The sequence below is a fragment of the Jaculus jaculus genome, chromosome 4 (assembly GCF_020740685.1).
Source record: "Jaculus jaculus isolate mJacJac1 chromosome 4, mJacJac1.mat.Y.cur, whole genome shotgun sequence".
NCBI classification, from domain to species: Eukaryota; Metazoa; Chordata; class Mammalia; order Rodentia; family Dipodidae; genus Jaculus; species Jaculus jaculus.
In genome coordinates this window covers 67,486,027-67,503,078 of record NC_059105.1, presented here as the reverse complement: position 1 = coordinate 67,503,078, position 17,052 = coordinate 67,486,027, and the positions used below count along the sequence as shown (strand labels likewise).

Here is a 17,052-nt window from a genome sequence, read left to right as displayed (position 1 = left end):
AGTTAGAATATGCCATAAATATGACTTTCTTTTGAGCAGTGAAAATATTTGAAGCATTTGAAACTCAAATTTCTAATACTTAGTTTTACTGATTTTTAGGGAAAGGTTTATCAATTCATTAATCCAGAAGTGTTTCTTTAGTACCTTTGATAAACCAGGAATAGGAATGGGCTTCTGAGTAATACAGATAAGAACATTGTTCCTTTGAGTGAGAGTATCATGGTGATACGTTAGACAATCCAGACTGACACTAGACAGGGTGTTCAGGAAGATTTGTGTATAAAATGAGGATGGAAAGACCAGAAAGAGGGCTGGAGAGATGGCTTAGCAGTTAAAGTGCTTGCCTGTGAAGCCTAAGGACCCTGGTTCAACTCCCCAGAACTCATGTAAGCCAGATGCACAAGTTGATGTATATGCACAAGGTCGCACATGCACCCAAGGTGGCGCACACATCTTGAATTCAGTTACAGTGGCTTGAGGCCTGGTATACCAGTTCTCTCTCACTCTCTCTCATAAATAAGAAGAAAGATCACAAGGAGCCAGCCTTGCTGAGGTGCTAAGGTTGAGAGTGGGATCCTGCTGGGTAGAGGAAATGGCAGAGTGTTCCTGAGGAGTATGACCCAGGAGTAGTCTGATAAGATGGAGGGAGAAGAGCAGCAAGATGGCAGATGCCAGGTTATACAGGGCCTCAAGTATGATGGAAGACGGCTTCAAGCAAGATAATTTCTGTTTTGAAATTTTATTTCTTTATTTTTTCCAAGAGAGTTTCTTAAATGGGTCATTAAATCAAACTATTAAAGACTAGATTGCTTAATCAGAATTGTAGCTTGTATTCAGTTATTAAGAGGTTTGTAGGCTTTCTTTGGTAATATTGAGTTTAGAGAGTTGACTATGAGGAAAGTTGGTTGAAGCTGAAAATAGCCCTTGATAAAATATTTTTAATATCAGCAATAAACTGATTTTAATCAAATAGAACTAGAAAATAAGTGGTTTTAGCTGAAGCAAATATTATAGTATTAATGCTGCATTTTTATGTGTATTGTGTGGTGTGCATGTATTACATATACATCGTTTGTGGGTGGGTGCGTATGCCCGGGTATGCATGTGCATCATATATACACGTGCACATGTGAATGGAGGCCAGTGATTGGCGTTAGGTGTCTTCCTCTATGGATTTCTACCTTATTCTTTGAGAAAGGTCTCTTGCTAAAGCTAGAAGTCATCCATTGTGGCTATACTAGCCTTTAAAAAGCTAAGGGAAATTAAGGGTCTGCTGATCCTTAGGTAAAGTTAACACTGTGTTTAAGATTTTAGCATTTAAGCTTTCTAGTAGGGTCATTACACATTTTTCCTTTCTTATTTCTAAACCATTTTTCATCTTTTAGATACCATTGTAATGGAATCTACAAAGGGCTAAGTAAGCACTTTATGAAAAATTTTTCTGCCTTTAAAAAATAAGCAAAATGTATTTCATAAACCTTAAAAACATATGCCTATAACTCTAATACAGTGTCCAATACTTATAATTTGGCCTGAAAAATATAAAAATTAGATACAGGCTGTCTGTTAAGCTAGTTTTTTTGTTTTTTCTCAATAACCCATAGTAAGGAAAGAATCTGTCTTATATCATGACCCAGGATGTGGGTACTTGTTTTTCTTTTCATTATGAAAGTATTTCTTGAGAAATTATTAAATATTATTAAACTATACAAATATAAAACACTGCTGGAATACTATAATGTGGGTTTTCACCTTTTTGTTGTTGTTGTCTTTTGTTTTTTGAGGTAGGGTCTTGCTGTAACCCAGGCTGACTTGGAATTTACTCAGTAATCTTGGTGGCTTTGAACTCACAGCTATCCTCCTACCTCTGCCTCCCAAGTGCTGGGATTAAAGGCACGTACCACCATGCCCAGTGGGTTTTCACTTAAAAAAAATTTTTTTTAAATATATTTGCACATGGAGAGAGAGAGAGAGAGCAGAGACAGGCAGAGAGAATGGGCATGCCAGGGCCTATAGCTGCTGCAAACGAACTCCAGATACATGCACCACTTTGTACATCTGTATTACATGGGAACTGAGGAATCAAACCTAGGTTAGGCTTTGCAAGCAAGCACCTTAATCGTTCCAGCCCAGTTTTCATTTTTTTTTATTCAACTAAAATTTGTTTTCTGAAAAGCACCATACATATAGATAATATGCCCTGATCGTAATGCCCTCCCTATTCCCCATACCTCTTCTTTCTACTTCTTTCCAACTAATCTGTTTAGATGACTTTTTTTTTTCTCTCCTATTACGTAAGTAGATAGAATCACCCACCGTGAGGTCATAAATGTCATGGCCACTTTGTGTCTGGAAGATAGTATTACAAAGCACTCCTTTTCCTTTGGCTCTTACCTTCTTTCCACCACCAATGGTCTCTGAACCTTGAAGAGTATGATAAAGATGGCTTACTTAGTGCTGAATTCACTGACATGTCTTCTCAGTACTTTGATGAGTTTTTTTTTTTGTTTTTTTTTTAAATAGAGTGTTTTTTGTTTTTTTGTTTAATTTTATTTATTTATTTGAGAGCGACAGACACAGAGAGAAAGACAGATAGAGGGAGAGAGAGAATGGGCGCGCCAGGGCTTCCAGCCTCTGCAAACGAACTCCAGACGTGTGCGCCCTCTTGTGCATCTGGCTAACGTGGGACCTGGGGAACCGAGCCTCGAACCGGGGTCCTTAGGCTTCACAGGCAAGCGTTTAACCACTAAGCCATCTCTCCAGCCCCTTTGATGAGTTTTTAAATATATATTTTATTTATTTATTTGAGAGAGAGAGAGGAAGAGGCAGAGAGAAAGAGAGCACGGGGTGCACCAAGGCCTCTAGCCACTGCAAACAAACTCTAGACACATGCACCCCCTTGTGCATCTGGCTTACATGGGTCCTGGGGAATCAAACTAGGGTTCTTAGGCTTCACAGGCAAACACCTTAACTACTAAGCCATTTCCCCAGCCCACTTTGATGATCTTTGAGTCTCTCCAGTGATCACCACTACCTGAAAACAGAAACTTCTCTAAACAAATGTGAGAGCATTACTGTATGGCATACCAGGTCAACCTGGGCTAGAGGGAGACCATCTCTTGGAAAACAAACAAAAATATATGTAGTTAGTATTTAGAAAGCAGTTTGGCAAGTATTATATATTCATTTAGCCAGATAACAGTAGTAGTTTTCCCCCTAGGGTTTATGATCTCCCCAGCCATAGACTTTTGCTTAGGTTTTCAGTACCAGACATGAATTCTGTTCTGTGGAGTATACCTCAAGTTCAATCAGTGAGTGGTTGGTTTCCCCCACAACAGACATGCCACTATTGCACAAATTAGCACATTTGGCTTGGCTAGCCACTTATAAAGCTTCCAGGGTGCACTTCTGGTTAAGACTGTTGACTTTTCTCCCCCGGCAGGCTGCATACCTCTTTCCAGTATCATGACAGCTAGTCAGCAGGGAGGAGGCGTCCCATTCAGCTTGTTTCATTTCTTAGTGTCTTTCAGCCCAAGTATGTAAACACTTAGCTGTAGGGTTTTACCATCTAGTTCTGGGGGGCAACTAAGAATTTTAGCTATAGCCTGTAAAGTTGTGGGGGCATTAGGGGTCTCCCTGACCAAAAACTAACTGGAAGACATCCACCCCTGGGACTGAAGTTTTCCTATTACAATCTATGTCTTCTGGACACAGCATTATCCACCCTGACAGGGTCCTTCTGCCCAAATTGTCATTTTTTTTTTCTTTTTCTTTTTGTGAGGTGAAATCTCACTCTATCCCAGGCTAACCTGGAATTCACTGTGTAATCTCAGGCTGGCCTCAAACTCACAGCGATCCTCCTACCTCTACCTCCTGAGCTCTGGGATTAAAAAAAAACATGCGCTACCACGCCCAGCTCCAAATTGTCATTTTTTAAAAACATTTTTATTTATTGGTTTTCAGGAAGGGAGGGAGGGAGGGAGGGGGAGAGAGAGAGAGAGAGAAAGAAGATGAGAGATCTTCAGATACATGTGTCACTTAATGCATCAGACTTTACACGGGTATTGGGCAATTGAACCTGGGTCATCAGACTTTGCAAACAAGTGCCTTTAACCACTAACATCTCTCCAGCCCTCTCTCTCTCTCTCTTTTTTTTTTTTTTTTAACATATATATTATTTAGGTAGTGAAGAAGGAGGTTTCTGTATGGCTTATTCATAACATCTTTAATTTTGATTAACCCTTCTCCCACCCTTTCTAAGATTTTACTTTTTAAAAAGGTACCAATAATAAAACATGCTTACTGTAGATTCTTAATGGTCATTTGACCTTTTTTTTTTCTGAGCTTCTTGACGGCCAAATCCCACTTTTATTCCTGGTACTACTAGCACAGGCTACGCCTTAAATATTTGTTTAGTTTTTATTAGGTCCTATATCTTCCCACTTGGGAAAGCCAAATAAAAATGAATATATATAATATAAATTGAAATTTGGATACCTCCTAAAACAAATGGTTTGACTTTTGTCTGAAGTTTAAGGGACCAGTCTTTAAAAGCTAATTTTAGGCACAGCTTTGAATTGCTACATTTCCCCCTTCTCTGTTCTTGTAAGTTTTGAACATTTTATGTTAGGATAACATGTTAGGAGATTTTTAAAGACTATGCTACACTGGAAAAAAATTTATTTTTTCAAGTATAGTATAGTCTTTAAAAATTTTTCCATAACAGGGAGTATTAGTTCTTTATGGTACTTTACTACTACAAAAGTTTAGTAACTTCTTTTTGAAACTTTAATGCTCTGAATTATATTGAATAGAATATTCAACAATTTATCTTCACTGTAAGGAGAAGAGACATAGGAAATGAAGAAATCAGTATTGCCAAGGGCTAATATTTAAAACAATGTCTTTCATAAAGACAAAAATAAAGTATGAAAATCAGTTACTCAGATGTCAATACTCTAGGCTAGGAGCGCATTATCCACTAGGGGGCACAGTGTGTTTGCACTGTGTGTCCTTGAGCTAGAGGAGAGATCTCACTCATGTCTGGTTGTCCCAGCAGCTTGTTCCTTCCATGTGCTGTTTTCTACCAGCATTCCTACCCTCTCCATTCACCTCCCTTGACTGCTGTCTTCCTTTCCTACATCCTTCTTCCTAGTAAAAGCCCGTTCTTGTCAGAGACTTTCTTGAGTTGTGTACCATACTGCATCCTTGAGGCTTCTGTGTAGTCCTAGGTGATTGACCAGGCTTAAAGCTAGTTTGACATCAGGTACATTCTCAGGTCCTTTATGGTTAAAATATTATAGTTGTTTCTCACTGACCAAAAGCTGTGATGTTAATTTATATTCTTGGAAGGTCAAGGTCTTATCTGTCAGGAAAGACCTTCTTGATTGGCTTTTTTGGTCTTAGAGAACTAAGCGGTTACATCCTTTCTATATTACCTATGTGATCTGTGAAGGCTATAGTGTAGATTTTTTTCAGTTTATATCATATTTTCACTTGGTTCTCAAAGAAAGGAATAAGTGTTATCTTTGCAATAAACTTCTAAAAGGCTTAAATTCATTAATATACTCATGCTTATGATAATTCCATTATCATGCACAGTTTAAAGCCCATTTCAGGCTGTTTATAAACAATTGTAAAGGCAATTTGAATAATGTTCTTATTGAGCAAGTCATATTTCAAATTCTTGGAAAAGCTTATTTGTATCTTATGCTATTTTTAAAGCTGATTGAACTCATAAACCATCCTTAAAAATGAATTCCGGAAGTGAGTCTTAGATTTGATAGTCTATGAGTTCAGGGTCTTTTTCCTTCTTAGTGAATGCTTTCATTTGTTTGAAATCTTAGAGTGAATGACATTGCCTTATTGTATAATTTACTGTATTCTTTCATTTTTCTGAGACTGAGTTAAAATGTGGTAGTCACCAAATAAAACTCCCATTCCCCTATTATCTAGTAACATTTTTCTTTTATAGTAATAGTAATAATCATTTTATAGGGTTGTCTCTTCTGTAGTGTGCACTGTTTACTATTATAAGATGAAATTGGTGGGTTAGCTGATAGCTAAGAATCCTTTTTTATGAGTCCTCTCTATCAGCTGGCCTTAAGTTAATTTTCAGCACAAAGAATATAATTTTGGGATGTATTCATTAATTTATCGTCAATGAAATTGAAGCAAAAGAAAACAATCCTTATATGTCTATAAACAAACGTAGCTGTGAGTTTTTTTCTCTTCTAATCTTACTGGCCACTAATTGGATATGTTAATGAGGAAATAAAAGGGGATCCTGTATGAACCTCTTTAAGATGCGGCTCATCATTCTATATGTACAGTTTGCTTATACTACTAAACTCATCATTGTTGTTGTAGCATATGTAAATTTTTAAACCCTCAAGTCCATTGCAAGAATTTAGTGTGACTAAAGGCACAATCTTTCAATACAATACATGTTTCTTTAGTTCCAGCTTAACTGAGAACTTAACTTATGTTTAGTAGACTGTTAAATGAAGATTGTTCAGCTCAGCATAAACTGTATTGGTCACTTAATATTGTACACTGAAACATTATTTTAAAAAGATATTTGGGGTTGGGGATATTTATGGTAAACTTAACCAGAAGATGGCAGTGATGATCCTCTATTCTCCCTGTAATGGTAACCAAAAAGTTTTCCAACTGTCATACATAGCATAAAATGTGCACATTCATCTGCTGTTATATAGGGTTAAAAGTTGATAATTTGGGGGAAATAATTTGCTATTGTTTTATATACTATGAAAAATGTATGTTTTCTATAAGAAGGGATTAAGAATATTTTGGGTGTCTGTATCTTTGTCTGTACACTTCAGTTTTTTCTGAATACTGGGGTAAGGAAGTTACCATAAGTCTTGCCTTGTTTAATTTGCATGCCTCACTTTGTGTTACGTTATGCACCATGTCTGAAAGGCATGCTGTTTTATGGCCTGTTTGCATTTTTCACCCAAATGGCTGGAAACTAATGGACATTTTAAAGGAGCCATTCCTTTAGCTGTAGTCATTTCTCCAAATTGCCTTTTTTTATAAATAGGGGGAAATGGATTCAGTTTTAAATTACATTCTTCGGCAATACCAGGGACCACACTGTGTCACTGAGCTACACCTTCATCCCTAAAGTTTTTTCAATAGAAAAAATTTATTAGACAAATTAAATTTTAAAATAAATCTTAGAAAGACAGAGATTCAATTACTTGAAGCATAGTTCAGGGTTTTAATTTTGGCAACAATTGTAAATACATATAATTAGATGGTCTTAAAAATGAGAAGTTAGAGGGGGGAAATGGAATGTTCTCCTTTGAAATTAGTGCCCACATTTGGTGATTTGTGAATGAAGATGCATCCTTTCATAATCCTGCCTTTTAGAAAATATAAAGCCCGAATGCATTTTGCCAGAGAAATTGCATGAATCTTCAGCATGCATTGTTAACTTTGTCTTTTCCCCTTTCTTTCTACTGTTCATTTTCATTCATGTATTTTTACTTTTTGTTTTGTCATTATCGTTTCTTTTTGTTAATTATTTCATGGTAAATTATGTTTGAAATGTCATAAGCTAAGCATTCTCTTCGTGTAGTAACAGTGCATTCCTGTCTATTTTACTATCTAGTCCCTCCCCCGATGTCTCCATCCTCCAAATCTGTGAGCACGCCAAGTGAAGCTGGGAGCCAGGATTCTGGAGATGGCGCCGTGGGATCTAGGTACAGTAATTTTCTTTCATTATTTTCATCATAGAATACCTTCAGTGCCAATACTGCTAGTGCTTTAGAGGGATTCTAAATATTTATATTGACTGAGTCATCACATTTTCAAATTTTAATGGCATAGAAATTCTTTGTTGTAAATTGGGAGAAATGTTTTTCAATAGTATTTTAATTCTCACACTCAGTGAATAGTTAAGTAACTTTTATGATAATTCTATATTAAAAATAGAGGCTTTAATGTTCTTAAATTTTGTGTGTTTAGGCAGATATATTGGTCATTTTGTGAAGGTTTGGGTTATAAATACTATAAAAATCATCGTTGTGCATAATTTACCATTCAGTTAATTGAAAATTGAAACAATTCAATTAAGCAACTCAGTTCTGTTCTGTTCATAGCTAATTCTACTAAGAAAGATAAAAAATAATAATGTATAAAATATAAAGAATAAGGAATTACTGCCAAGGGAATCACGAGAGCCTTGCTTTTGAGTTTTGTTGAGCTGCATCTTCCTTGTAGAACTGTGTCTCATTCTTATTTTAGCATCCCGCATGCAGGTATGACTTGCTTTTCAGAATTTGAGTATCAGTTAATCTTTCCTCCACAAGTCATGTTGGGAAAAGTCTGTCTTATGTGTGCACATGCATACACGAGTCTTCTTAAAGCATTATGCCTCTTGACTTCTTGTGACAGCTGAAAGTATATTTTAATGTTTCCTGTGTGTAAGGGCATCACAGACCTGTTATTGCTCAGTCTTGGGTAGCTGAATGCCACTTGTCCCTCTAAGAAGTTGGAGGATGCTGACCACTTTGGGGGTCACGTAACTAGTTTGCATGCCAGAGTCTCCTTCAAAAAATATTTTAAAAGGAGAATAAACACAACAAGTCAAGTCCACAGCTGAAGCTGGGTGTGATGGCATATGCCTTTAATCCCAGCCCTCAGGAGGCAGAGGTGGGAGGATTGCCATGAGTTATGGCCACACTAAGACTACATAGTGAATTCTAGGTCAGCCTGGGCTAGAGTGAGACCCTACCTCGAAATACCAAAAAAGGGGCTGGAGAGATGACTTAGTGGTTAAGGTGCTTGCCTGAAAAGCCGAAAGACCCAGGTTCTATTTCCCCAGGACACGTGTAAGCCAGATGCACAAAGTGGCACATATGTCTGGAGTTCATTTGCCATTGCTAGAGGCCCTGGCGTGTATGTTTGTCTGTCTGTCTGTCTGTCTGTCTCTCTCTCTGCTTCTCTCTCAAATAAATAAATAAAAACGTATTTTAAAAACTCCACAGATGATTGAGAATCCTCATTTTGGGGCCCAAAAGTTAAATACCCTCATAAACATACCTTAGCATACCTTTTAAGCAAAATAAATAAATAAATAAACTAAGGGCTGGAGAGATGGCTTAGTGGTTAAGGCACTTGCTTGTGAAGCCTAAGGACTCAGGTTTGATTCCCCAGTAACCACATAAGCCAAATGCACAAGGAGGCACATGTGTCTGGAGTTCATTTGCAGTGGCTACAGGCCCTGGCATGCCCATTCTCTCTCTTTCTGTCCCTCTCTCCTTCCTTTCCTCTTCTTTCTTTCTCAAATAAATAATTGAATTAAATCAGGGCTAGGGATATAGCTCTGTAGCTCTGGGTAGAGCACTTGCCTGTCATACCCAAGGCCCTAGCAGTACAACTTAAAACCTAAGTTAAAACCAAAAATAAAAATAAAGGCTAAGTTACACAGATTATTATTGACTCAGTCTTGAAAATTTGGCAGCAGGGACTTCAAAGACAGGTTGGTAACAAAGGCACTAAGAGCAAGAGACAAGAGCTCTCCAGATTCCCTCCCAAGCTCTAAAACTACTGGCCAGTGGCTGATCCTCTGGCCTAACTAACCTCACACCTAGAAATTACCATCACCGAAGTTTTTTCTAGCTCTGAAAGTTGTATTTTGTAAAGCATCACTGAAAAGAAAGGTTGAAAATGCTGATATATTTATACCAATAAAGTTTAACTAGATTAAGCTATTAAAAAATTTTAAACATCTAAAAGGTTTTAAAAAATTATTTGAGGACTGGAGTGATGGTTTAGCAGTTAAGGTGCTTGCCTGCAAAGCCTAGGAATTCAGGCTCCATTTCCTGGGACCCACACAAGCTAGATGCACTAGGGGGCGCATGCGTCTGGAGTTCATTTGTAGTGGCTGGATGCTCTGGTGTGCCCATTCTCATTCTCTCTCTCTCCCTGCCTCTTTCTCTCAAATAAATAAATAAAATAATTTTTAAAAATTATTTGAGAGAAAGAGAGAATGGGCATATCAGGACCTCCAGTTGCTGCAAATGAATTCCAGATGAATTGTCACCTTGTGCATCTGGCTTACGTGGGACCTGGGGAATTGAACCTGGGTTCTTTGACTCTGCAGGTAAGCACCTCAACAGCTAAGCCATTTCTCCAGCCCCTACTGGTTTTTAAAAGGATTTTTTTCTGTGTGAGTCTCTTTTGTTTGAAGACACATATAACTAATACATTTCTAAAAGAGCAGGGGGAAAAATGTAAGGAAACCAATCCTAAATTCAATTCCTGAGTAATTAGGTTATCATTAATAAAAGGCACAGAAACATTGCTATTTTGACTCTGAGATGTTTTTTCCAAAAATTGCAAATGTAGCAATACTGGTTTTGGTGATAAATGATAACTCTTTCAAAACTTTCTTTTATGAAATAATATTACTTTATAAGATAATGTGTTATGAAGATAATTGCTTTAGTTGAAATTATTATTATTATTTACTTTTTTGAGACAGGATCTTACTCTAGTCCAGACTGACCTGGAACTCACTCTGTAGTCCATCCTGGCTTCAAACTCACAGCAATCCTCCTACCTCAGTCTAGATTCATTTTTAAGTCTATGGTTATTTGTTTTACAATTTTGTTCTTTATATTCAAATACATCAGTATTCCTTTAAATATCTAATAAGCAACTGATATTTTCAAGTGAAAGGTTTTTCTCTTCTACAGCCAACATTACCATAGTGAAAATATTTCAGAGATTAAAAAGTTGCCATATTAAATTTCTTCAATACTATGTTAACTTTATGTTGATACGTATTTTATAAGCTCCATTGCTCCTTACTTTGAACAGTATTGAGAAACTTACAATGCTTTTTCAGTAAGTTTGCTTTCAAAAGTACTATGTAGGGCTGGAGAAATGGCTTAGCAGTTAAGGCACTTGCCTGCAAAGCCTAAGGACCCATGTTCGACTCTCCAGGTCCTACATAAGCCAGACACACAAGGTGATACAAGTGCACAGGGTCGCACATGCACACAAGATGGTACATGCATCTGGAGCTTGTTTGCAGTGGTTGGAGGCCCTGGTGTGCCAATTATGTCTCTCTCACTCACTCTCATTAAAAAAAAAAAAAAAAAAAAAAGTACTGTGTAACATCCACTTAGATTTTAAAATGTGTTCTCCTGAATAACCTGGAAAGTACTAGAGATGATTTGGAATCCTACAAACTGATATAAAGAATAAGTACTGGTTAGAAAAATACTTATTCATACATTCAGCAGATATTCATCAAATTTCCAACTTTTTGTTAAATATTGCAGATTACAACTTAAAGTGTTCATGCTCCTGCTTTCATATAATATATAATCTAATGATCAAATAATTAACCTAAGGATAATTTTTGGAAAGCTCTAAGGATATTATGCTAGCTTGCACTTATTGTAAAGTATGTTTTATGATGGATTATAAAACAAGATAACAGGTAGTTTGTTCTTTTTAAGTCAGGATCTCAGTCTCGAGCTCAGGTGGTCTTGAACTCACTGTGTAGGCCAAGCTGGCCTTGAACTCATAGAAATTTTCCTGTCTCATGATCCTGAGTACTGGGATTACAGGTGTTAGCTGTTAAACCTGGTGTAGTGTTTATTCTTATTAGAGAAGGAAAACTAAGTTTTTTCTAAATATAACAGGAGAGAAAATAACTTTTAAATATTAATATATACATTGCTTCCTTCGAGAGCACTGATTGATTTGAAACATTAACTTTTCATGAGGGCTGAGTATATTCATTTTGCACACACATGCACATGCGTATACATGAAGGCATGTATTTCATTGAATAATCTCCAGTTTCTGTAATGAGAAGATAATTAATATTGTAGATGGTTATTAAGATGATAGTAAAATAATTCAGTTTGAGGGCTGGAGAGATGGCTCAACTGTTAAGGTACTTGTCTGCAAAACCTACAGACCTGGGTTCAATTCCTCAGTACCCACATAAAGCCAAATGCACAAAGTGGTGCAAGCATCTGGACTTCATTTGCAATGGCTAGAGGCCCCAGCATGCTCATTCTTTCTCCCCCACCCCCCATCTCTTTTTCTCTCAAATAAATAAATACAAATAAAATCACTTCTAAGTACATAGCATTTAAAAACAGTATTTATTAGAATGAAACAGAATGCACTCATCTTGTATAAGAATGGTAATGCATGATGATGCATAAGGTGCAGGCATCTATACACACAGCTCCATTTGTTGGCCAAGGTGGTCTAAGATTACTACATGAAAGAGAAAGATAGACTATAAAATATGGACACCTTACCTGTATGAAGCACTCTTTCTAAATACCAAAGATTTATGTTGGTACTAGGGATTATGTATGAGTAAGCATTCATGACAAGAGATACTTTTCTAATTTTGTAGATTGGGAGCTATAGTTCATTAACTTTCTAGTTTACTTTCTCAATTAGATGACAGTGATTTACTTGGGTACCTCATGCTTGTTCCTTTTTTCCATTTTTGATCAGCTTATTTCTAAGCATTCTGGGATTATATTTTATCAGTCTAAGGCTTCCATTACTATGTTAAATCATGTGTGTTGTACAGTATGTTTCCAGTCCTATCTTCTGACCTTAGCCTAAAATGATGTCCTCAACAAGGAGGTTTATGTTATTGACACAACTAGAGCCCTTGTGTAATACAAAGGCTGTTGACAGAACATTCCTTGGAGACCATCTCATAAAACTGCTTTTGGTTTAACAAAGCCCAAGTTTGTTGCTGTTCATTGCTTAGTAGAAAGTAGGTCTTCACTGTGGCCTCCTTTTTTCATTGCACCCACATACAACCCATTTTAAATTCTAAGATCTTTCCTTTAATTTCTCAAATGAAGGCTTTTCTACTTCATCTAATTGTTTTTACTGGTTACACAGGCAGGTAGAGAAATCATTTGTTGTTATTAAAGTATAGGAACTAGAAATGTGCATTATAACTTGTATAAATGAAAAATAAATATCTTTGTTAAAACTGGTAGTACTAAATATAGTACTGTAGTTAGCTTTTTAAATAGGAGCTATAAGCACTATATAGTATTGCTAACCTAGAAGAATGCCAATAAGATACAGTACCTTTTGCTCTAGTAATGATTAGATTTAGCTTAAGTGGAAAAGATGTGATTGAGATATTAATGCTAAAATACCACTGAATATTTATTTAGGATTGATCTTCTCCAAACACTAGGCAAATAAATCCTTTGAACATAAGATATTTTTTTCCAAGGGAAAAACCTATTTTTTTTTCTTAGAAACAAATCTTTAGTTCTTTTCTAAAGCAGCTGACATGTAAGCCCAAGGCAATGCTTAACCCACAAATTACAGCAAGGTCACATTTTGGAAACTTTAGCTTTTTTGTATCCCAATGGGATAGTCTTTGGTTTTCTTACCAAAAGACTTATGTGTTGAGTCATTTCCTTTACCAATATGACAATTTCCTGCACACATTTAATGCTTTGGGCAAGATTAGAATATGTTATCTGTTTTTGCTAAACTTTAAAATTCTATTGTATAGCCTACTTTGTCATCATCCATAAAATATTACTTGGGTTGTCATCTGACTTCGCTGCTTTTGTCCCTATGCAATACTCATTTCCCATGATCTGAAAATACCTTGAACTATTCTGAGTGTGTACCTGCATTCTTAACCATAGTGCTGCTTATTGCATGCACGTGAACGTGGAGTAATGCCTATTATGTGTGTGTGTTATTGTCTTACTAACCCGAACAAGTAGTTTTTAGCCGTGAACAGTACATTAGCTTTAGTTATTCCTAGAATGTATTTGCTTGACTAACTTATGGCCTTTTTCACTGATGCTTCATGGTGGTCCCACAACCATTTAGGACGCTGCATTGGGATACAGACCCGTCAGTTCTTCAGCTTCACTCAGATTCCGATTTGGGGTATTGAATAGATTTATTACCTTCACTCTTGAATAAGTCATGTGATTCCTTGTAAAACTGTCCTCATATTATTTTGCTCAAGTTTCTAATATTTTAGTATATATTTAGGACAAGAATTAGGTTTTACTGTGACACCTCACTTATCCTATTTTATTATTAGTGAAAGAAATGTTCATATGTAATTTTCTAAGTACCATAAGGCTACCCACTTAGATGTCCAAATTCTTATTATTTCTATATTTATTATATAAAATTTTCTGAGGTATAAAAAATTCTAAAATGTACTAAAAACTTCTAAAACTTTTAAAAAGAAATGTAATTTGAGTATGAACATGAGTATTAATTAATTAAAATTCATTGGTGACTAAAATTTTGAGAGGAACAGATATATTGAGCTTCCACAGTGCTCCCAAATTTCTGTTCATTTACTTATTCATTCTTTCCTATATTCAGTCACTCGTTTATGCTGGGCTCCAATACAAAACATAAACGTGTGCTGCTGCCATGTGCCTGACTCCAACAGCTCTTCCCCTGGGAACCTGCAGCGCCTACTACATGTAACCATATACTTGAGAATTCTGTCCAAAGCAAGAATAAATAAGCCTTGAATTGAGGCATATAAAAAAATAGCTGGGTGTGATGGTGCACACCTTTAATCCCAGCGCTTGGGAGGCTGAGGTAGGAAGATCACTGTGAGTTTGAGGCCAGCCTGAAACTACATAGTGAGTTCCCAGTCAGCCTGGGCTAGAGTGAGACCCTACCCCCTCTCCAAAAAAAAGTGAGCTTTTGTTAGCTGCCCTGAGGCTTCTCCCCCTCCCCATTTTCAGTAAAAGTGACTTTGGATAAGTGAGGTGTTACCTCTTACCCTTCTCTTCATTCGGAATCTTGAGGGGAGGGGATGTTTAGTTTGTTTTAATGTCGTTTTTGACTATTTGGTTCTATATGCTTTTGTTAGTTACGTGTTTCTAATACTGCTGGCTTGGCCATTGTTTTCTAGATAGGTGAGTGATTTGCTCTTTAATGTTTTATATCTTAAATCACAATATGAAGTTCTTATTTCAAGCTTTATTCTTAAGACTACTCTAGATTGCTTCCAATATACTTAAATTTTATACTTTTTCCCCTAAAGATATTTTTAACGTGGAAATACATGAAAATTTTATGACCAACATGTAGGACCTTAGAGCAGGTTAATATTTTTGGTTGTATATGTGTTTGAGAGAATCCAGTCTGGCCTTGAATTCACTATGTAGCAGAGGCTGGTCTTGAACTCTTAATTCTCCTGCTTCCACCTCCCAGGTGCTCAGTATTATAGGTATGCACCACCATGCCTGGCTCAAAGTTCATTTTTAAGTGTGGTAATTTTATGACACTTTTTTGTATAGATTATGAATTTGGTTATTAAACAAAATTTTTAAAAGTTTTATGTATATCACCAGTAACATACTGAAAATCATGCATTATGTATGTGTATGTATTTATGTATTATTGTCAGTGACATTTTATATATTCTACCTGATATTTATTTAGTAAGTTGCAACAATGTTTATTGGATATACTTTTAATAAAGTTTCATAATACAGAACTTCTTTGGCAATTTGGAAGCATATGTTAGTTATAATTTAAATAAGTAATATAAGCACCAAGTAAAAAATACCAGATAGCTAGTATTTGTCTTTTAGTACAAGTTTCTCAGCTGCAATAAAAAATACCATAGCTGGCCATGGTAGTGCATCTCTTTAATCCCAGAACTCAAGAGGCATAGGTAAGAGGATCACTGTGAGTTCTAGGTTAGCCTGGAAATACAGAGTGAGTTCCAGGTAAGCCTGGGCTAGAGTGAGGCCGTACCTCTAAACAAACAAACAAACAAACAAACAAACAAACAAACAAACAGGGCCAGGCATGGTGGAACATGCCTTTTAATCATAGCACTTGGGAGGCTGAGGTAGGAGGGTCACCATGAGTTCAAGACCAGCCTGAGACTACATAGTGAATTCCAGGTCAGCCTGGGCTAGAGCGAGACGCTACCTAGAAAAACCAAAAACAAACAAAAAATACTAAAAATAAAATTCTTACATTTTATTCGACCATGAATAACTTCCATAGTTTTATTATATTTTTAAAAATCCATCCCTTTAGTCTAAGTGTAGAATATTCCAACAAGTTTGTCTGTTACAGATCATGGACAGTATTTATTATGTACATATTAAAACATTTTAAATATTTCTTTTTTAAAATCCACATTGACAATGTGATTCTCCATGTCTGACAAATATAAGAAGTAGAAAAAGTTTTCAACAGAAACCTATTTTTCAGTCTTAAAGTTGAAGCCTTATAATGGTGAATACAACTAAACAGTCTTAGTGAGATCTATTTATTTGATCTTTAAAAAAGTCTGTAATCATCTCTCTGATAGTTCTTACAGCCCACTTGTTTAGAACTTCACTCTGAAACTCTTGTACTTACTTTATTATGACCCACATTATTTTCTCTTAAGAAATTAAATTATTTATCTTTTGATAGTGAAACATAAATATCCTGAATGCTTCCAAAAGTGGGTTGCTTTTTTTTTTTGCTACCTTCTAATTCTTTTGTTCAAATAAATTAATGCATTGTTTACTTAGTATTTCTTGAGCACAACAAGGTCTTAAATTCTAATGTTGGATACACATGGATGTTTAATTCTAAATTTTTGAAAATAACATATCTGATAAACCTAAAATGTATCATTTGTTGTATTTTAAAACATTTGTATTCACTTACTTTAGACGAGGACCTATTAAGCTTGGAATGGCCAAAATTACACAAGTTGACTTTCCTCCTCGAGAAATCGTCACATACACAAAGGAAACTCAGACTCCAGTTATGGCTCAACCCAAAGAAGGTGAGTATCTGTCCTTACTGTGATTGTTGTCATTAAGACTTCATGTTAAGTAAGTGGATTCTTCGGGCTTTTTTCTTTCTTTTTTATTTTTGTTATATTTTCTTAAGAAAACATTATAAAACTAATAATGCTTCACATAGTTTCTATGACTATGTCATAGTCAGAAAGATTTGTTTTTAGAGTTTTAAGCTTTTTCTTTCATTGCTTTTGAGTGCTATAAA

At 36.0% G+C, this 17,052-nt stretch overlaps 1 protein-coding gene across 3 annotated transcripts in view; it reads left to right on the top strand.

Moving 5' to 3' along the window:
* Dync1i2 (dynein cytoplasmic 1 intermediate chain 2) overlaps window positions 1-17,052 on the top strand; it is a 69,790-nt gene that overhangs the window by 13,519 nt on the left and 39,219 nt on the right. For 2 of the 3 annotated variants that reach the window (XM_045147105.1, XM_045147104.1), the window contains exons 4-6: window positions 7,637-7,727; window positions 13,888-13,947; window positions 16,716-16,831. In XM_045147105.1, coding sequence (XP_045003040.1) covers window positions 7,637-7,727; window positions 13,888-13,947; window positions 16,716-16,831 — 267 coding nt within the window. The remainder of the gene's footprint in view (window positions 1-7,636; window positions 7,728-13,887; window positions 13,948-16,715; window positions 16,832-17,052) is intronic. The other variant, XM_004660352.2, reaches the window with a different exon arrangement.